Raw genomic sequence first — 22,499 nt, 5'->3', positions numbered from 1 at the left:
ATCTTCTTCTTGTTTTAAAATTATGGCTTCAGCCCAGTGGGACTATTTCGCCAGTATCAAGGTATTAAGAGGTTTAAAAACGACAAAAATTGTACGGTTGTACAAGACAGTGTACGGTGATTTGTTAGCTCTTGTAAATCGATAGCTAGACTTTACAAGAAGCACGTGGACTACCGGCCGTTGACTCCAAGATGGTGGTTAAACGCGCTTCAAAATTAATTCTCCATGTACTGCACACTACCACATTAGTTTACTGTATAATAAGCTATCGATATTACACTTTAAACAATATTAATGAGCAAAAAAACAAAGTAATTAATCACGATGCTAACTATCAAGATGGCGCTCGAACCGGAAGTCCAATTATACATATTAAAGCGAACTAAACAGGTAGTTCTAACTTGACAATAATAAGCTGCCAACTAAATTTAATAGTTTCATGCCAACAAAAATACATAGCGATCTATCTATAATTTCTGAATATTCGCTTATCATACTTACGACTAAAACAGCCAATAAGAGTACAATGTTCTAAAAAATATTTCTTGAATTTCTTAGTGGGAACATTGCGACTCGGATTATCAATTTAGCTTTCATGCCAAATTGGATATAGTCCTAACTACATTAATAAATAAAGCTAGACAATTTTTAATTAACTTTTGGACTACAAAAACACCTATTTTTAGCCAATCGAGCAATATGAGAACGCCATTATTATCTAATATGGATAATGTAACTTATTTCCATTGCAATAAGGTCCAAATTTAGCTGACATAATGCGTATTTTCTGAACACTTAGTTCAGATCTTAAGGCAGGATTCCACCAGTGTGCGGCACAAGCATATTCAGTACAAAAATGCTTGTGCCGCACGCTGGTGGAATCCCGTCAATGACATAATTCCATGGATACAAAATGTACACTCATTGGTAGAATGACAGTCTCATAGTATTTTTTGGTTTATTAGAAGATAGAATTAGACTATAGTTTAGATAATAATTATTGATCAAAATCACCCTAAACCACAGGATTAAATGCCCGGATTAGTTAATATTAAATCAAAAAAAACAATGCAAAATATTTAAATGTAACTTATTGGCAGTTGGCGGGTATATTACTGTTTATGAAATCGATAAGTGACTAACGTTGCTTCGGAAGGCCACCAACGAGGTATACCCAAAAGAGTGTTGATTGAAATTAGGACTGTACTGTGTGGCTTTAATTCAAGAGACGCCTTTGTCCAGCAGTGGACGTCTTTTTGATGATATATATGTAATAGAAAAAGGAATTCTATGGCCAATGGTGTAAAATATTATTACAGTAAATTGACGCTGTACATAACATGGTTGCTACGCGTTTAACCTTTACGACGCCAACGACGGATATATCCGAACCGCAGGTCCAACACCAAAGACGGATTAATCCGTCACAGACCCAAAGAGCAACATAGACCTACGTGCATATGCATAAACTTCAATTTCAGGTTTGACACTTCGGTGACGTGGCGTCCGAGTGACAGCTTTTGGGTTTGACACGGCTTTGAAAAGGTTAAGGTTTGACTACGGTACGTTGGTTTGTTACCACAAAGCCTATCGTTAGGTGACAACCAAAACTCACTATTACTACTACAAATCAGAGCAATAGTGAACCGCAATATTAATAAAACAAGGCTGATTTTTGTGTAATTATTATTTTTGCAAATAGTGAGTTTTGCTTTTCACCTAACGATATTATGGTACCGTTTAGACTATAACACAAATTTGTACCTACAATATTTTAGCGCCTTTTATTCCTTTGCCTATGATATTAACACCTATATCATGACAATATCTACATTTAGATCAACTAAATATCTAAAGTGTTAAATTACGTTAAACATTTTAACAATGTTAATATCAGTCATTCTGTTACAATTGTTAGGTTATCCAGTTGATTTAATATCTAATATCATCAAAATATTTTCATTCGTGTTAACAAATACACACTTGGATTTAGACAACATGCTTTTACAGACAGCTTTAGAATATGTAAAACATAGTTGATTTAGCTTCTAATTCTATCAATGCCATGCATTCCATATGCTTGTGTGGAACGATAGTATTCAGTTTCAAAGGAACCTAGTTGTTTGTTTGCACTCTGCCTATATATATTTAGAGTTCAAATTGAAATGCATTCTACTCCAGAGACGCTGGTAAAAATGGGTATTATTGGTTGAGATACAGTATTGGCAGGATCCTCAGTTTCAAAGGTATTTCTGGATGACTTTTGGTTACTTGAATTCTGACTGTACATACTTAAGTTCATATTGCAATGCATTTCTACTCGCAGGCGCTCCAGTGGTAAAAAATAAGTATTATTGGTCCCTACCAATATAGTATGGCGGCAGAAGGGCAATTTCGCGAAGTTCAAATTTTTCGCCCTTCGCGCCTATTTTTTTTAATTTGCTGCCTTTTTTACTGACAAAGTGGGTGTACCAGAGTATAATTTATCCGTATTTTTTATGGTTGCTTGGTCTCTAACTGTACATACTTAGAACTCAAATTGTATGTGTTATTATTGGTATGGATATAGCATAGCGACGGCAGGATCCTCAGTTTCGAAGGTGATGAGCACATCCTTGAACTTGTCTAGTAGTTGCATCAGCTGTGATCGCGTTACGTTCTCCATGAACATTATTTCTTCGAGATGCTGTTCGCCCCGTAGGTAGCCTGTAACAAAGTTAATTGTTATAAAAAAGTTAGTTGATTATAGACCGCTAGCCAGGTACAGATTTCCATGACCAATCGCCTCCCGGGCGATAACTCGTATAGTGGTTAACGGCTATGTATGATGAACCCTCGTGGACGTCAGCTGCCGCTCCGTTGGTGGGTTGAAGAATGGCAGCCACCGAAACCGTAAAAATAAATAGTCATCGCCTCCCGTTTGATACTTTGTGAATTAAAAAATAGTTTAGATGCTATTGTGAATTAAAAAAATCGTCAGCCGGTTGTATCGCGGTGGAAAGAACGTCAGCTGATCGCACAAACTTGTGAAAAATAAGCGGTTTAGCGTTAAGCGCTGACGGTCTTTCCACCGCGATACAACCGGCTGACGGTTTTTAAAAATTTAAAATAGCGTCTACTATCATCTGACACAATATCAATCGGGAGGCGATGACTGACGATATATGCTCCTGGCCCGCGGCCTATTAAGTAGATATCAGAGTGTCTAATAGACTCGATGCTGGGCGGCTCCGTGGGTATCCGACAACTCGACCAGGACGAAACGAAAGGCGAATGGGTGATACCTACATTTTACATTTTAGTGGGTGTGGGTGGGTAGTGGGCGCCAGTAGTAACAGATCATCCGTGTGTTTAGAGGCGGGTACGTCAGCTAGGGCAGCACGTTCCTCAGGGCTAAACGTGTCTAATAGAGACTCGGTGCTTGGCAGCGCCGTAGGTATCCGGAAAGACGATTTTGATAAACTTTAGTGGGTATCTGACAGTAGTGGGTATTTAGTGGTTACCTTTCTTGTGTAACTGCGCCAGTAGCAGCAGATCATCGGTGTGTTTAGAGGCGGGTATGTCAGCTAGCGCAGCACGTTCCTCAGGGGTGAACGTGTCCAATAGAGACTCGGTGCTGGGCGGCTCCGCGGGTATCCGACAGGCGTCCACCACGTCGCAGCTCGCGGGGACGCTCCACACTGTCGGCGGCTGAAAGCTGTTTCAAAATAATTTCATTTCAAGTTTGACACTTGGTTTCGCAACATAAACTGTATGAATGAGGCCAAGAAAGGACGTAAGCAATTTTTAAAAGAGACAGGTTACAAATGTACCTAATCAAAGAGGACTTGAGGAAAGAAGAGAGATGATGACGGATTGCGAAAAGGACTCCGTCATCATAAACATTTTGCTTTGTGGACGATTATTTTAAATGATTTAAGTCGCAATAAATAAGCACCTAATCTAAACAAGAGTGATTGAAATTAACCATCATAATCTTCCTCGCGTTATCTCGGCATTTTGCCACGACTCATGGGAGCCCGCGGTCCGCTTGACAACTAATCCCAAGAATTTACGTAGGCACTAGTTTTTACGAAAGCGACTGCCATCTGACCTTCCGACCCAGAGGGGAAACTAGGCCTTATTAGGATTTGTCCGACCCTCGCGATGTTTTCCTTCACCGAAAAGCGGTTTTAAATATCAAATGAAATTTCGTACATAAGTTCCGAAAAACTCATTGGTACGAGCCGGGGTTAAACCCGCGACCTCCGGATTGAAAGTCGCATTCTTACCGCTAGGGCACCAGCGCTCTCACGGAATGATTAACCATTACATTAACCCTTTAACCATTTGACATTCCTTTCTAGTTATTCGATTTCGAACCGTAATTATTCTATTGTAGTTTTTTTTTTGTTTCAAATATGAAGGCAACTATGTTGCCACTACGGATTAAAGGGTTAAAAATAAGTGTTAATTATCATTCATACTCATGTGCCCCTTAATTTTTCATTGAACATCTCTTTTTAATGACAGTAATGGTTAATGGCTTAACTAACTTTTCAATTAATTAAAAAAATAAATTATTGATACATATACATGTATAATTAAAATGAATGCGCCAAAAGCCCCCTATTTCACCATGCTAACAATTGTAGCCTGACATTTACAATTCCACGTTTACTGCGGTGGTCTAATAAGGTAACCATTGACGGTAGTACCGTCGTTACTTACCCACCCAGAAATGTACAGGAACTTGTCAGTGTCTAAAGTTAATTATCAAGATGGTGAAATAGGCCCCAGCTGACAAAATTACCTCATTTCACTTTGTAATTTCAGGTTCAGCGATACCCCATTCTTCTTTTCCACACCATTCGTGTACCCGTTAACGTTCTTCATCCTCGGTGACACATCATGGTCGCTTTCGAATCTGTCCTCATCGCTACTTATGTTTAAAGTGCTTTCTGTGTCTTTCAAAGACAGGTTCGATAATCTTGATGTTAATTTAGGTTCATTAACACCATTTTCTGTAAGAACACCGTTAATGTTGTTAGATATCCCACTGTCGACAGAATTCCCATGTTTCTTCTTGTCTTTGTCGTGTTCTCCGTTTGTTTTTATTAGGCCGTCTACAACATCTACGCCGTCATCGAAGCTGTGGTTGGCTGAATCCGCTTCGTTAAATCCAAATTTGGTATGGTCAGATTCTATCACAATTGGTTTCGTGTGTGAGAAGTCTGTTTGATTAAGGTTATTCTCTGTGGGATAATCTTCATCTGAGTCGGGGAAAGTACTGGAGCTGACTCTTGGCTCGACTGGCTCGGGGACGTTCAGTTGCATCTGATTTAGTGATGAGAAGGAAACGCTGCAGGATCTGTTATAGCCATCGTGCTTCTCGCAGAAATACTCTTTGCCATCTGGAATTAACAAAGAAAGAGTACAAACGGCGGACTTGACGCCTTGAGGCTTTCTCTACCAGTCAATCAACAACAACACATATATATATATAATATCATAAGACTAATGTTAACAGAATGGTGGCCGCTTTCGGATAAAAGAATCGTTTGGGAAGCTCGTTGGGTGGACGATATTCGGAAATTGCGGTGATAGAGCTAATTGATTACTTGTTTTTGTTAAAACTAACTACAGGTAACAATTCAATAACAATTATATCAGCGATCCCGTGCACGCTCGGGGCTCGGCCATCCGCTCAATGCTCAGCGAGCTGCGTTCGGACAAAGGCTTTAATTTAAAACGATAGCTCTCCTAAAATCATTTTTAGGGTTCCTTTGTTGGGATCATTTGTTGTTATAGCGGCAACAGAAATACATCATCTGTGAAAATTTCAACTGTCTAGCTATCACGGTTCATGAGATACAGCCTGGTGACAGACAGACGGACAGCGGAGTCTTAGTAATAGGGTCCCGTTTTTACCCTTTAGGTACGGAACCCTAACAATATAAAATAAAATTCCTTTATTTCAAGCTGCAAGGTTCATAATCAGTTTTTATACATGTCATAAAAAATTAAAATGGAAAAAATTGGTATTAATAAAACAATAGAAATTCAATGCATACACTTCCCTAAACTATCCCAGTCTTAATTACATGCTTGTCACAACAGTGCATGATGTAAGGACAGTCCAGTCTGTACGCAATCATCGCTAGGACTGTGTCGGGGCAGGCTCGCACCCGCCGCTATATGTTGATCGTTGACAAGTTCGTACCTGGGGTGGTGTCGGGCCCCCAGTGCGGCGAGTTGAACTGCACATATGTATGCAGTTGGAGGAGGAGGCGGCGCCGCAGCAGCCACGCCACCACGCGGCCGAGGCGCTGCCCGCCGCCGCCCCCGCCGCCGCCCCCGCCCACGCCCCCGCGAGATATGTACCACAGCGGCGCCGGCAGCGAAAACTCGCTTAGCATCTGAAACATTACACTGTGCAATAAGGGAGGTGTGGCCAAAATGTGTAACGAGAGTGATTAGTATTGCTTATTGTTCTTTGTAGAACTGTTAGAGAACATGTTGTAATATTTTCTACGACGAGAGAGACATACCTGCAGCAGACACAGGCCGGGGAACTCCTTGGCGAACTCTTCGACCAGCGGCGAATGTGTGTGAACATTGGCGCATGGTGCCACTACGTACACGTTTCCTTCGCATAGCGGATATATGACGGTTGCTTTAGCCCAGTACACTAAGTGACCGGTCAGCTGGAAAACCTGGAAAATAATAATAATAGGCTTGGAGAATAAGGCCTAGATATGAGCTGTAGTCAAGCTGATTAAGCATTTGAACGCTACTCCTATTATGTGCGGCGCGTCATCGAGAACCTTGTCGCAATGCGCGAAGGTTGATATTGGGTTGTAGCCGCGCGCGTCAATTAACATCTTCGGTGGTCAAAGGCTTAGGTAAACTTAGCCATTCTAGAAAAGCATTCCAGTGCGATAATCGCTCTTTCACTCGACTATTGTAAGATCGACAGAACGACAACACAACCAGAGCTTCCGCTTTACAACTACGTTCGCATCGTCATTCCGTATATGGATGGATATTCTTTCTTAATCTAATGTTCCAAAAAGTGTGTTCAGTGAAAATAAGAATTGTGGATAATAATTAACTCATCCAAAATTCTAGTAAACGTTACCTGTGTAAGACTCAAATCCGCTTCAATGGCAATAGTCTGCAGACTTTTTAAAGGACTATACAACTTTATAAGCCTCAGCAACGCCGGGCTTCCATCCAGAGGTATTGATGCCAGTAAGTCATTAGGGTTCACCATAAGAAGCATCCCATGGTATGGCTTTAGTTTCTGCAAACATTTGTCTATGGTTTCGGGCTCTATAATGAGCCCTCTGTTGTGGATTTGGTGGGCCTTGTGGGGCAAACAGAAGGACAGGAGAACCCACTTGTTTATCCGTACTTGGACTAGACCTGGTAACAGAAAAGAAAGATAAGGTGTGAGTTGTTTTTTTCGGGTTAAACCATTTAATTAAATATTCCTCAGCAACTATAAAACAATAAAATTTAGAATACGTTTTAAAGGTCGCGGACGGTATGGTGCAAGCAACCTTTAGTATCATCAAATACCTCCTACTTCCTGATACTTTTGGCCAGCAGTGTATGTTTACTTGTTTAACTTATTATTATTATTATTATAGCCTCTTTGTTTCCATACTCTTTTCCATTATTTTTAAATTTGGTTAAAATATGTTTTTATGCTGTTGTTGTTTCTGTTATTTTTTCTTCTTTCTTGGGGTATGGATCCCGTTTGGGTAAAGGCCTCCTCCCATTTCTTCCATAAATATCTATGTTTGGCATTGTACATCCAGTCTTTCCCGGCAACCTCTACTATGTCATCGGTCCACCGTTTGACAGGTCTTCCAGTTTTCCTCTTCGCTGGTAATGGTCCTTTCCATTTTGTTGTTAATGTTGTCCATCTGTTATCTGTACACCTTGAGATGTGTCCTGCCCATTGCCACTTGAGCTTTAGAGCTTGTGTGAGCGCATCCTTTACGTTTGTTTTGCTTCTTATAGTTTCGTTTCTAATTTTATGCATTTTGTTAATTCTCAGTATGCTTCTTTCCATAGCTCGTTGTTTAACTTAAGTGGTAATAAAGTGACACTAACCAGTACTGCTCAGCTCCTCAAACACCGATTTCATGGCTCTGGCCAGCGAACTCCGCTGCAGTATGAGGTGGAACGCCGACCGCGGCGACTCCGTCCCCATGTCTATGTACGTGGTGGAACTGACGGAGTGCCGGGAGTTCTCCTCCTCTTCGTCATTCTCGCCGGAATTACTTTCGCTATCTAACGCTGATACTTCGTCGTGTGCCGCTAACTAGAAAACACAAAAAAAAGGACTTCTTTGCAGTACGAAAATCCAAAATTAATACATGTAACTTTACTGAAGAAAGTGGAGGAGGACCTTCTCGTGTTAGTGTTCCATAACAAAAGTTACAGTATCCATTAAGTTCTGAGAAAAGGGTTAAACATCAGTATTATTGTTGTAGACAAATGTAAAAAAAAATATACACTTTGGATTAAGAAAAGTTAATTTACTCAACATTGCTATACCTATATTGTGGGAGGTGTGGCGAGCCTACCACTACTGGAGTGATATTGACCCCCTTATCTGTTATTTGTTATTACTATCGTGACTTCATCATGTATAGGTACATCATGTATAATTATATGCATTGTTTGTTATCTATTATTGTAAACACAGCCTTGTTTTCGATTTTCATTAGATAATACTATTTATGGGTAAGGTAGATTTTTAAAGAACAAGAACATAGACAATAATATTAATAATACATATTTAATAGCTCATTTAAAACAACATATCTTAGTTATTGTATTTGATATGTACATATAATTGTGTCCTTCTTAAATAATTGTAAGTACAAAATAAATAAACAAATACCTTACCATAATTTTCATTTCTTCTGTTAAATATGAACACCTTTTTTCCTCATGTCTTAGTGCTTTACCCAGTCTTTTACTTAGATCATAGTAACATTTGACTGAAACCAATAATAATTATACGTCACATATAATATACCATGTTGCAATCTGAATCATACATCCATTAATATATATTGGCCAGCTTATAGTGTAAATTAATAAACTTTGCTCAATGTGTAAAGAAAATGTAGCTCCAATTAAAAATAAAACTTTTAATCACTTCAAAACTGCATGCCTGCTTTAAAAGGTATTTTCGTGTGTCGACCTGCATTTCAGACACTTACATATATGTATATTTATAAAATAAAAATATTTTTTTTTTAATTAAAAAAGTTTGAACATAGGTACATAATAAAAGCACTGCACACAATGAAAAAGCAATGCACACCACACCTTATAAATGGAGATCTAAGCTCTCTAAAATATGTCAAATGATGAAGATAAAATTATATAACATTAGCAAGACTTATGAAAGTATCCCATTGTCTAAGACAATGCCCAAACTTTTTTACCCGAGGGCCATATTGCACCTCAGAAACTTTCATGCGGGCCATGATCAGGCGCCATTTGGTGGTGTCTGGTTGCTGATAATCCCAAGAACTGGTTGTCCGCAGGCCGGATCGGGAAGGCCTCCGGGGTTTGGAGACCCCTGGTCTAAGGAAACCTGACCATGAACACAGAAGAGGTTTATACTTAACTTTAACAGATGTTACTTACCAATAGAATGGCTAGCCGATGCTTGAAGTGCAAAAACAATATTAATCAGTATCATGGCAGCAGTATCATCCTTGTTAGTCCGGTACGGAAGCAGGGTCGGGTGCCCCACAAACCGCACATCATTAACTTTAAGTTCAAATTTCCTGTTGCACAGCTCAGCTTTCACTGCAAACAGGGTGGATAGCATTTCATCTGTGAAGCCACTCAATTGCCCTGAAAGCAGTTAAGATTTTTAATACCACCTGAACATAAAAAAGTGGGCAATATTTTAACTCATGCCTAATATAGTAGTAGTAGTAGTAGTAAACTCTTTATTGTACAAATATACATATTAAAAATTACATGGTACAAATAATAATAATATGTGTATGTATCTTTGAATGCAATGATTTTATCTATATCATTATTTTCTGAATGTATTGAAACTTTATGAAAATAAGGTTAGGCTTGGAATTGGAATGTTGTTCCATTGGTTTGCAACTACTCCAAACATTAATGTTGTTAATAGGGGATACGGGATAGTATATACTATAAAAACATGTTAGTGTTATGGGTTAAATATGTTTATATATTTAATTGATGTGGTATCAAATGCGATCATAACAAATGGGAGTGAAAAAAATTCAATGTTATGAATTATGAATAATGGATAAGCAGTGTTTATTATTTAGAAGGTCAGAACCATGTTATTTCAATGATGTTCTATCTATATTATTACAGTGTAGTTAAGGAAATACCGAAAAAAAAAACAGAATTGTGTTAGTTGTTATTGTTAGGGGTCAAGTAAAAGTAACTGTAACCTTCTATACTAAATGCTATCTTACCCTTGCAAATGTTAGATGTCTGAGACTGTGGATTCTGGAGAAGGTCCTCCGCCGAATTTACTGCATAAGGATTAAGGCGGCCACATTTCTTCTGCTTACTTTCATCTCTATTCTCACACGTGTAAGGATATCTGAACAGCAACCTATCTCCTTTACTGTCCGACTTCACGAAGAAAATGTTTAAAGGGTTTACTTCCATGGCCGCAGAATGTGTCAGGTATTCAGCTAGTTATTACGATAACAAATCAATGCATAAACAACAGTGATTGCTGCTTGTGGAAGAAAAACGAGTGATTGAACAGGCCCTTTACTGCACATTTTAGTTACACTTGGCACTGGCACTCTGTTTACTCGGAACACTGAGCAGTTTTTAATGACTAATGACCGACGACGGATTATCGGGTAGTGTACAGTAATTATTTCCACGAAAATCAAAATAATTCTACAGACTGACGTATATCACAAAGTAAAGTGCGAGTGCGACAGTGACACGACTGACGTGACGACACAGACATACAACAGTGATTATATTCTTTGGCCTCTACACAAGTCACCAAGAAGGCATCATTGCTTACCATCAGGCGGGCCGTATGCTTGATTGCCACCGACGTGGTATAAAAAAAAATATTGAATGCGATTTGCATTACATTGCGGCATTTGATCGTTCGATTGAATTCATTGCACCTACTAAGCCAGCCATTATCTGAAATCGCTTGCGATTTGTTGCAAGGTCTGTAGAGGCCTTTAGGGCGCATTTCCATGTAGCCATGTAAAGCCCGACCAAAAATATATGATCATTGTCAAGAGGGCGCTGTTTATTCTCATGTATGTAGTTACAGTTCAGTTTAGTATGAAACATTTAATTTCAATGAAATTCCGCAACATGGCGCGTGATCATATATTCCTGGTCAGGCTAGGAATTCCACGATCATCGAAAACAGAAATTTCGTTTATGTGCAATGTGTCTCTTTTTTTACCATAATTGTAAAGCGCGCTCCATACTACGCGGCGCGAAGCCGCGGACGCGAGTGTGGAGTCGATTTCACTGATTAGCGTATTAGACTCCACACTCGCGGCTTCGCGCCTTGATTCGCGCACGAGTGTGGAGGGCCCTTAAAAAATACTAAAGAGAGCTAATCAACGAACTTGTAACTAGAGGAAGTGCCTTTGTTTATTTTAGTAAAACCCTTATTTTATGATATGCACGTTTCTTTATTATAGCTTGAATAGTGTTACGGAGTGGACTATGGACGGTATAGAAGTGGACGTTGACACTTGTTTTGACAGCTTTTCTGTAGTGACAGTGACAAGTGAAAAGTGAATAAAGTGATTATCAAATATTAATTTTCTGTTCGGTGACGATTTTCTTTTCAATTGTAATATATCGTATAAAACAACAAAATGGACGTATCATCCAAGAGTGTTTGTTTATTTTCGATTTTTTTACTTTTTATTCTATCAGTACATGGGCAGGATAAGTGCGTTAAAAGAAATTCGTGTAGTTGCGTATTTCCCAATGGCACGGGTATTGACTTATCCCCGTCTGCGAAGAATTCTGTCTACACATCGAAGACCACTTATGACGAGAAAAATAATGGCATAGAAATAGTGGTGACCACTTATTATTATCATCCATGCTCCGACGTATTACTGACAATTGATCAGTCGACGTCTATGAATGGAACCACTTGCAATAGAACTTTGTCGGTACGCTCCATAATATATTCCTTCATTTGTTAAGTAATAATAGTGTATATGAAAATAGAACGATCGATATTTCAGTAACTTATGTTCTCTGAAAAGCTTTATTCTATCCATGAATGCATTAGAAGACGTAGCTTATGTTTTGTATGAACGTTATTCTGTTTTTCAGCTATGTAGGCATACAAGCACTTGGAATGGAACTATTAAAAACAAGCTGGCTAAATATGGAGACGTTTTTGAATTTTTGGGAAGTTCAAATGATACTGCTGAAGGTGTTGAGTTTTCAAATGATGGTAGATACATCAAGTACTTTAATAAAACATCGTAAGTGTTAGTTATTAATAATTTTATGTTTTATGACTCAGGATTTTTCAATCTGTGGGTTGCAATTTTAGGGGCCCAAAGCTCCTTAATTGCATTCTGAAAAAGATTGAAACACCGTTCTAGCGAAATTAACATAGAATTAATCGAACTTAAACTATCGTGAGACATATTTCAAAATATTTAGATCAACATAAAATTTACCAAAAAAAATTTTGATCTGTGTTCTGTATTGTAATGACCGGACCTCGGATTCTAGGAGGCATAATTTAATGGTAGTTAGGGAGTTCTTATATTGATAAATTAAATTATCTATACTTTTGCACTAGTGATCAAGCCAAGTTTGACTCGTAAAAATAATTGTATTAAAAGTGTTAATTATGAAACAAAATAATAAATAGTATAATAAAATAGTTTACAATACAAGTGCAAAAATAGGAAATTCACAATGAATGGCGAATTTTAAAAGAAGACTGAAGGGAGTGTTCTATATTGACACGAGATGCCAATTACCTATTACCACTTGTATCATACAATATTTTACAGTACATATGGCCCTTTAAATTTTCAATGTCGTTACGTAATGTCTTATTACAGCACAGGGTGTCGCAATGGAGTACCAGATGTACTGTAAAAAAGGCTTTCATTGAAAATATCTATGAGAAAGCCTAGAACTATGAAAGTAAATGTTAATTTAACTAATAAATAGTATGAGCTCTATATACCGTCATGTGGTAATGTCAATTAATACATGCCCGGAAACCACAAATTAGTCTTTCTAATTCTAAATATTTGTGTACTACCACTATAACCAATAAGTGTGTTCATTAGAGCAAATAATTGTGTTGTAATCCAATTTTATAATATATTAATTCTTTCATTAAACACATGTAGTGGTACTTGTTAAACTAGTTCATTAACTATCTGGTTTAGCTAACATATTAACATAACCAGTTTTATTAAGCCAATCACATTGGAAGCATTCTTTTATTTATTTTTATATAACATATTTATTAATGAAAAGAAACCATTTGTTTGAAGATATATCACCTGTATTTACTTATTAACAAAGATTTATTAATAATTGACTGATACTGAATAATAGCAATAACCTGTTTTATTTGATGCAGGAATTTTCCTGCAAGCAAGCCTCTAATTTTAGAGGCTTGATATAATATGTTACTTGTCAGCTTGACCTTTTCAAATTCTCTTAAGTTAAAACTAGTAAATAATTGTCCGTGTAAATATATAATAATCTCTGATATATTTTTCAGGTTCTCAATTGTGGATTTGATATGTACCGAAACTGATGATCAATTCTATTTTAAGGATGCAACTGAGCCAGATCAAATTGTAAGTTGTTATTGATAATTTCTTTAAAAAAAATATCCAGTGTATTGAACTGAGCGATGCAAGAGTTATTCTGTCTGTCTCTTACCTCTTTACTTTTAAACTGCTGAACCAATTTAGTTGAAATTTTGTATGGAGATAGTTTTTTCCTATCACCGCACCGATCGCCATCGGCAGGGTGTCCATCCTCACACCCTAGCACCTAAATGGTCGCGTACTGTGCGGTTTAAGAGGAATTTCCTCCCGCGGACGCTTCGGCTGTGGAATGAGCTCCCTGCGGAGGTTTTCCCAAGGGGCTACAGGGGCTCTTCAAAAAAGGAGTGTACAGGTTTTAAAAGGGTCGACAACGCGCATGTAATATCTCTGGTGTTGCAGGCGTTCATAGGCTACGGTGACTGCTTACCATCAGGCGGGCCGTATGCTTGTTTGCCACCGTCGTGGTATTAAAAAAAAAGTTTGAGGCCCGATATAGTTTTTATCAATGATTGATAATGAAGTTGCATGCAGAAGCTAGTATACTAGTTAATAATTATTTGGCCTTGGCTTTGTTATATATAACTATACCTCTTGCATCAAATGATGGTCCCTATAACTGTTAATTTTTAGGGTTCCGTACCCAAAGGTTAAAATCAGGGCCCTATTACTAAGACTCCACTGTCCGTCTGTCTGTCTGTCGCCAATCTCGTGATAGCTTGATTGTTGAAATTTTCACAGATAATAATTATATTTTTGACGCTGCTATAACAGCACATTAATTTATTTAGAAATGTAATATTTATTCTCATGTAATTGTGACACATACATTTTGTTAGTAAAAAACAGTTTCAAAAGGGTTAGTACCTAAGCCTAATAACAATTATACCTATACCTAAACCTACACACTTAACCTACACGTTACCACTGTATGGAGCCCATTGGGGAATGTAGCCCCGCACAGTGTAGCATTAGCGGACAATCAGGCTTATCCGCTACCATTCTTAAGATGATGTTGGGACTGTCCCGCACCCGGCGCACCAGGGATGCGGCGCGTCTTTTACTTATATAGCCCACAAGTTAAAGACGTAATTAAGTATTTACCTACCAATTTTCTACTTAGTTTTGTGTGAATTTACAATCAATCAATTTACACTTATAAAAAAATATTTAGCCATAAAACTACTACATTTAAAGGGGTGGTTAGAGTAGCGCTACCTCGTTTCACGCAAAATGGGCACATTTGTATGTCGAGTTGCGGAAAATGCCCAGCAAAACTAACTAACTAAACTACATTTAAATAATAGTGCAACCTAAATGAAGATATTTGAGCTAATTATGGACCATAGCTGCGAGCTTTTGGAGTGGGGTGGTTTTATGGTACTCTACTCGTTGAAGAGTGTATTCATAGTATCCATCCTTACACATATCTATCAACAGGGTGTAACTATTTTCATAAAAAAAAATCATAACTCCAAACCGACCAAATCATAATTTTATTTCAGGAACTTGCTTTCTTCTCGAGAAATGCTTGTCTTCGACAAATTGAGTCCAGCCGGTCTGTGGGGTCCACACTACTGATCATATTCTTCTCATTTGTTATTTTCTACCTGGTCCTCGGAGTTTGTACCAAGAAGTTCTTGATGGGAGCCACGGGCATTGAAGTTATACCAAATCTGATGTTCTGGTCTGAATTGCCGAATCTTGTTAAGGTGAGAGTTGCCTAGTAATTTCTTAACAAATTCACTTCCAAGGACATGCGGGTCGCTTAACTTCAGACTTGGGTAAACCATCTGTCAGATTGTGCGATTTTGGTATTAAGAAAAAGGTCATAGGGTAGATATTTGCTAAGAGGGTCGAATGGATTTATTTACCCGAGTTTGAAGTTAAGCGTCACATGCTAGATGTGTTCATTTTGTATTCAAAATGGCGCACATGGCATTGAAAGTGTTATATCTAAGCTAAAGCTAATGTATGTCGGTATTTTAACTTAAACTAAAGCCACTGTTCAGACAAGATAAAAGAAGATACTAAGTACTTAATATCACAGTCACAATAAATTGTGATTAATTTAATAAAATTTTGCTAAAAGCATTTTTAAAAGTCATTCATTGATTGCGTCCGCTTTAAATAGTCTAGTAGGTGAAATTAGTTTTCTTGTCTTACTACTATAAAAGGTCGCTTTAGTCTCGAAGCTAAGTCAAGTCGCCCAAGGCTTCACTCACAAATCTCACAATGCTACCACTTCAAATTCCAACAACCTTTATCACTATAAATCCTTTGTACGCCATGCCTATCTTGTGTTGGAAGGTTGATATTGGGTTGTAGCCGCGCGCGTCCGCTGACGTGTTTGGCGGTCAAATGGTAAAACTTGAAATGTTTCGTTTCAGGACGGCTGGGCGTTCGCCCTGAACGGCTTCAAGCTGCCGGCGCGCGGGCCCGGTCCCGCCACGTCGCCCGACCCCAACAGCTACGACTCCATATAACAACAGCGCGACGACGCACTTCTTGATGGACAACTCGTGTTCATCGACTAGCCACGAACCGGTACCGTTACACCGTAAAAGGTTATGAAAGATATTCTTTTCTCAAATTGCGTGGAATTATTTACATTAGGTCTTGTACTAGTGGCTAAGGCCAATGTGGGGAAGACAGGCATCTAACATGTTTGGTTGGAAAGCAGGGATACCTTTAGTATCCAAAATTGTGAAGCGCCATTATCATTATGTGAATAAGCATACAACATGGCCATTCTCCTTACTCCCCACAGCCGTCCATAGCCACAGTATTAAAAGATTTTTAGCACATTCTAATAAAGTTTACTATTCCGTGTCATTTAAAATCGCGCCGGTCTATACATAGGACTGAATCGTGTGATAAGATCGTAATAATCAGAGTGGATTCTCGTCAGGGATTTTAGTTTTGAAGTAGCATAACTATAGTAGAATCCGCATATAATGACATCGAAGGGAAGTGACAAACACGTCATACTAAGCGGATGTCATGTAAAACATAGTTGATTAACTTCTTATTTTTGGTAATTTTTCCAAATTTGTTGTGAAAGATAAGATTGCAATTTCTACACGATTTGTAATTCAATAACCAGTTAAAGTGACCGAACTGTTTTTTATGCAGGTAAGTAGCACGTGCGGTGTTACTTACAATAGGCAAAGAGTTAGCCGTAAGGGCCAGCTTGAAATCTAAAGACTATACACGCCATGCACGCACCAAACGTCCTCGCAGGGAAAGACGTGGGGACGGCCACGAAAACCAGCGAATGTTTCAGTATAACCAGGCATATTTTCATGAGAATAGGATTGATAGGTCGTATAAGCGAAGTCATCTTCTCCGACTATGTCACAAAGAACTTTATATGAAAACCAAACTTCGCACAGTAATTACGTCATAGTAAGCGGTTGGTCAGTATAAGCGGAGTCATAATAAACGGATTCCGCTGTAGGTATATCAACTAAGAGCGTTTTCACATTGTCCGATCCGATATCGGATGTCGGAAGGAAGTAAAATGTGTGATGTATGTGCTTCTCTATATTTATTTATGCATTTGATAAATCATTATTACTAAAAAACGATAAATTACGCAAAAAGGCGGACTTAATGCCAATGGCGGACTTAATGCCAATGGCCCTCTCCTGCAGCTGTTTTTGTCATAGCCGCCTTCCGACATCCGATATTGGAAAGGCGCTTCCGATAAATTCACCCATGTCGGAGCCCCTCGTCAGCTGTTGTCCCGATAATATTTGTTTAAAAAAAAAAATTAAAACTGGGATATAGGATCCTACGTACGATATCGGATCGGACAATGTGAAAACGCTCTAAGGCCCGTGGAATATTCATCGAATGGGGTAATGGGGGCGTGTGTTCGCGGCCTCTTGTTCAAATTGGGGCCCTCTTGGGCCAGGTGCCCGTGGAATGTTGCCCCATATAGTTACGCTACTATTTGATGGTGCAATAGCAATAGGACAGTTACTCCAAACTCATGAATCTCATGATAAAGATAAGTGCGAAGTTGGTGAAAAATATTCATAGTAATATTCTTTTGAACTTTTGTTAACCATTCTAGTTTTACATCAAAATCTGTAATCTAAGGTAAGTGACATATCGGTTGTTTACGTGACAAGTACATTTAAACTAGATATTCATGTAGAAGTGTATTATTGAATGTTAGTGATATTTATTTTGTACTAGGAACCGAATAACGGTATTGTTTTCATATGAATTAACCGGTATTTCTTTTAATTATTCGTTTGTTATTGTAATTTATTTGCGTTTTCTTCATCTTGTATAATGACTCTCAGTGCCCTAATGTGAATACTAAATAATATTTTTATTTCATACCGGTAACTGTTTCTGATTTGTACGAGTACAAGTACTGTATTTTTTCAATACCACTATTCATACTTACTTTGAACAAAAATAGGCATTAAGAAAAGAAATCTGCAACTTTAAAGTCAAAGGAGAAAACATACACAAAATTTATGTTTTTATCTTCCGTACCGCGACTTCAGTACAGCGACCCGGCCCGGCTTCGCACGGGTGCAATGCTGATGTATTATACATTTAAACCTTCCTCTTGAATCACTCTATCTATTAAAAACCGCATCAAAATCCGTTGCGTAGTTTTAAAGATCTAAGCATACATAGGGACAGAGAGACAACAGGAAGCCACTTTGTTTTGTATTATGTAGTGATTCTACTTTAAAGTTAATCAAAAAATGTAGTCATACCGTAACAATTAATACGTAACAGGTACCCATATTTCTGAAAGTTTTGACTATTAATGTATTTACATATTCCATTTAAATATATTTTACTATTAATATCGTAAGATGCCAAGATTTTTACTTGTATGTTAGTACATATAAATAACAAGGCTGATAGTTAGGCATCTGAATTGACTTGGCCGTAATTCCTAAATTATACCTAGTATTTTTCTCGTTATTTACCTTTTATCAAAGAATAATTGGTAGTAGAAGAGATGTAAAGTCCGTGGTAATAGATGGCACTGTACTGCGCGATATGTTTAGTGGTTATTGGATTGTCAAATGTCAACTTTTGACTACCAGAAGGTGCATCCACACCGCAATTAAGTTTTGTAGAGCAATCCGGTAGCAATAGGTAACTAACCTAGTTACTTATTGTTGCACAGTTAACTGCGGTGTGGACGCACCTAAAGTGACAAGTACAGCGTCAGCCAATTTGCTTTAGACTACTACACGGCTTATACAATCAATCAATATTTGCCTTTTATGACCAGGAGCCATCTTGAATTGCCTCCCTATGGGGTAATGTAAAAACTAAGCATTTTCGATTTTCTACTTAATACATTTCGATAATCAACATCTTTCATTTGTGGTTTTGGTTAAGTAGATAAGTGTTGTAAAAACTATGATTATAAACTTAAACATATAAATAAGTGCCAATTTTAGATCGCTACTTTATTCATCTGTAAATTAATAAATAACAAGTAAAATTATTGTAGACGCTATCTATGGTTGTTTGTGTAAAGTGATAATGATAATTATTATTATGTAGTGAAACGAAAACTTCGGAGTAATCTACTTATTTTGAACTTTATACCTATTTTATGATACTAATATACTATGTACTATTTTCAGACCTGTATACAAAATGCCTTCACATCTTATCTTCAGTAATTTTATCTCTCAACTCTTGGACCAATCAAGAATAAATAGGTTATATAAATAAAAACTGTTCTGTGTAAGAATGTCCTATAATATTTATTTATTTATTTAAAAACAATAAAACACCATCTATTTTTACTATTTTTCTGTTTGATTAGTTATAAGAACTTGTTTTTTTTTTTACTTATTATGTTATATAACATTTCTATCTCCTATTGTTTTTCGGTTTAGTTATATTTACTATTGAGGTTACAAATGTGTGTTCCTATACACTTGTCCACATTGTTCAATTCAGATTATAAATCTTCTACATGTCTGTGACCACAATTGTGCATACATAATAAAATAATAACGGACAAAAGACGATAGCTTAATATCCAGTCAGTTAACATATATAATATAGGTATGTACTAATATTATTAGTTGCACACAGCAATGCACAAGTATTTACTGTTTGAAATCTCACTACAATTCACATTTTTTATGTCTCACCAAACTTTTTTTCCGACTTTTTGAAGATATTATTTTTGTTTTATATTTTATATACTGGAGTCAGATCCAGTGATTAGTCGGATTTTTAAGTTGACGTCTCTTAGTAGTAGTTATTTTTGTTGTTGATAAATACCTTGTAGTTTTTCATTTACCATTGTTTTTTATTGTCGAGTGAGTATTGTATTTTGTATTTTTTATACATATATTTTGGAAAGGTTGTCTTTTGTGGAGACAAGAGGTTTGGTATTTCATCCACTAGTCACCCGATCACCTCACATGATTAGTTAAGTTTGAATAACTAATGTTTCAAGGATTTGTCGCACTCTGTTAGTTTTACTATGCTCTTTTGGATCTAAGAAAAATAAATGTATATACATAATGGGCGCTTTTAACTTACCGTGGACATCAACGGTAACGACTCGGATTACCGTCAAGATGAAGCTGGTGACCTAAATGATCAAGATTGCAAGAAGTGGCTTTCGTGGCATGGTAATGGAATATCGTGGACGGTGATGTCCACGACATTCTATTATCTTGGACGGTAAACTAAAAGCGTGACGGTAAAATGTGCCGTTGCCGTCCACGGTAAAGTATAAAAGCCCCATATATGAGAATAACTTTTAGGTAGGGGTTTCTAAAAATACCATATCACGGGTTTGGCAGCTTTTTCATCGATGTCGGGATTAATAACTCTAATACTTTACAGTTAAGTGTTTCATAGAAAAGTGTATGAAGTGTACGTATTATATTATACCTCATTCATCATAATTTCATATGTTTGTCAAATTATAAGGGCAGTAAAAATTAATGCCATACTCACTAGTTTTTTTTTTAAATATATTCTCATACCTAATAGTGTACTTTAAATAAAACCTTCTCACAGCGACATTAGTATTTTGCTTATTCTAAATTCATGCATATATCTAGTTAAAGTAGGTAGTTAACATACCTAAGTTTTTTACTAATAGCACAATCGGATTAGGACTAACCTAGAAATCTCTTCCAAAGTTATAAAATTTGGTATGTAAGTTTATTAATTCGTGCCCAAAAACGAACCTTTTTCTACAAATAGTACAGAAGTAAGTCTTTGAAATTTCTGTTACTTCTGTCACCCGGTCTTGAATTTTATTAAAATATTTACAATTATCACTTTTCTTAAAAGTTTCCGCTTATTTTCAAAAATATTTATATATTTTATATATGATTTCTCGTGATTGACCATTTACAGAAATACCCTTTTGAGATGAGTCCCCATTAAATTAATTGCTGAAAAATATGAAATTAAATATTTACCTACTAGTTATGGTGGAATTAACTACTCAATATAGTTTAAGGCTGAAAAGACGACTGCAGTCTTTGGGTGTTGGATTGCAACTAAATCAGTGAGACACTGTAATTTTCTATTACGCGATTACGTCCGATTTTACCCGAAAAACGAATGCCATTCTGAGAGTTAACTGACTGTAATTTTGTATTATTTGCTATTACTTCGCCCTAGTAAAGAACCTAAAACTATATAAAACATTTAGCCATTTGAGGGTAGATCAAATCATTGTACGATTAAATGAAACAGGTTAAAGCTAGAACGATGAGGAACAGATCCAGGCAGTTTTGTATTTGGTTGGTTAACTGATAAATGTTTCAAGTATCCGATAATGTAAAAACACATTGTTTACATTTATTTAACTACCTAAAGATGCAGACATAAGAGGTAACGTACAAAAGGCTCATATTAAAAAAAATAACTATTTCGCTAAAAGTGTAAAAAAATGGTTATTAAGATTTCATCATTGATATCTAACATCTAACCCTATTGTAATATTACATAATGGAATGTATATGTATTTCAGATACCTAGGTACATATCTTCCTTTCTTTCCTCTGAAAGACGCCCGGCAAACGGAAAAATGGTCGCCCTAATATTTGGCGCCGTTTTGTACAGCAAGACTTAAGTATTTGGGAATTAAGTATTTGGGAATGGAGCAGGCCCAGGCCCGGAGTCAGTGGAAGAGTATAAGAATATGATTCGAGCCCGACACCCCAACAGAGGGTAACAGGAGTGCATTGCAGATGGCGATAATACCACAATAGGTATTGCATCACTTTACACCTTCGTTGAATACCGAAGAAAAATCATAGTCACGTGTTACAATGGACGTTGATTAGATGCATCTAGGTAAGTGTGGTTACCAGTTACAATGTTGCATGTTGTGTCATTACCCTAACTACTTAATAGTTAGCTCTGAAGAAATAATGGGCCGTTTATGGGTTCCTTGGGCGTCAGAATAAATCAACTGGTTTTTTTTAAAGAAAACGGGGGCGGCAAATTTTAAAAATGTGGGGGTGAAGTGTCGTTTTCCCACACATATTTTAATTTTGCGTCTATTTCTGCTGACTAGTGGGTTCGCCAGATTTTCAGCTGTTACGCATACCTTATTAGGTATACTTAGGGCTAGTAAGGGAATACTTAGGTTGATAATAAAAATAATGAAATATATTTCGATTTATCACATTT

The 22,499-nt window shown here is 37.2% G+C and overlaps 2 protein-coding genes across 2 annotated transcripts; one reads left to right on the top strand and one right to left on the bottom strand.

Annotated features, from left to right (window-relative positions):
- Positions 1 to 881: 881 nt before the first annotated feature.
- Positions 882 to 10,879, bottom strand: LOC134747988 (GATOR complex protein NPRL3). The gene is made up of 10 exons (XM_063682680.1): positions 10,482 to 10,879; positions 9,658 to 9,870; positions 8,905 to 8,999; positions 8,104 to 8,314; positions 7,121 to 7,407; positions 6,531 to 6,695; positions 6,203 to 6,398; positions 4,793 to 5,393; positions 3,504 to 3,697; positions 882 to 2,706 (listed from the first exon to the last, which is right to left on the bottom strand). Exons 1-10 carry the CDS (start codon positions 10,678 to 10,680, stop codon positions 2,552 to 2,554), a joined length of 2,316 nt encoding a protein of 771 aa, XP_063538750.1. The 5' UTR covers positions 10,681 to 10,879; the 3' UTR covers positions 882 to 2,551.
- Positions 10,880 to 11,799: 920 nt separating this feature from the next.
- On the top strand, positions 11,800 to 16,993 carry LOC134747997 (uncharacterized). The gene is made up of 5 exons (XM_063682694.1): positions 11,800 to 12,188; positions 12,355 to 12,509; positions 13,781 to 13,859; positions 15,335 to 15,541; positions 16,220 to 16,993. The coding sequence occupies exons 1-5, from the start codon at positions 11,883 to 11,885 to the stop codon at positions 16,313 to 16,315; spliced, it is 843 nt and encodes a 280-aa protein (XP_063538764.1). The 5' UTR covers positions 11,800 to 11,882; the 3' UTR covers positions 16,316 to 16,993.
- Positions 16,994 to 22,499: the final 5,506 nt, after the last annotated feature.

Source organism: Cydia strobilella, chromosome 15 (genome assembly GCF_947568885.1).
Source record: "Cydia strobilella chromosome 15, ilCydStro3.1, whole genome shotgun sequence".
Taxonomy (NCBI): Eukaryota; Metazoa; Arthropoda; class Insecta; order Lepidoptera; family Tortricidae; genus Cydia; species Cydia strobilella.
The sequence above is the reverse complement of the archived record's forward strand: the minus strand, read 5'-3'. Positions and strand labels throughout refer to the sequence as shown.

Bases quoted from the DNA above. Each gene is read 5' to 3' on its own strand.
- LOC134747997 (XM_063682694.1), top strand. From the start codon at position 11,883: ATGGACGTATCATCCAAGAGTGTTTGTTTATTTTCGATTTTTTTACTT. The intron at 12,510-13,780 runs GTAAGTGTTAGT...TATATTTTTCAG, and splicing joins AAGTACTTTAATAAAACATC to GTTCTCAATTGTGGATTTGA. The intron at 15,542-16,219 runs GTGAGAGTTGCC...GTTTCGTTTCAG, and splicing joins AATTGCCGAATCTTGTTAAG to GACGGCTGGGCGTTCGCCCT.
- LOC134747988 (XM_063682680.1), bottom strand. From the start codon at position 10,680: ATGGAAGTAAACCCTTTAAACATTTTCTTCGTGAAGTCGGACAGTAAA. The intron at 7,408-8,103 runs GTTAGTGTCACT...TTCTGTTACCAG, and splicing joins TGAGGAGCTGAGCAGTACTG to GTCTAGTCCAAGTACGGATA. The intron at 2,707-3,503 runs GTAACCACTAAA...ACTTTGTTACAG, and splicing joins GGCGCAGTTACACAAGAAAG to GCTACCTACGGGGCGAACAG.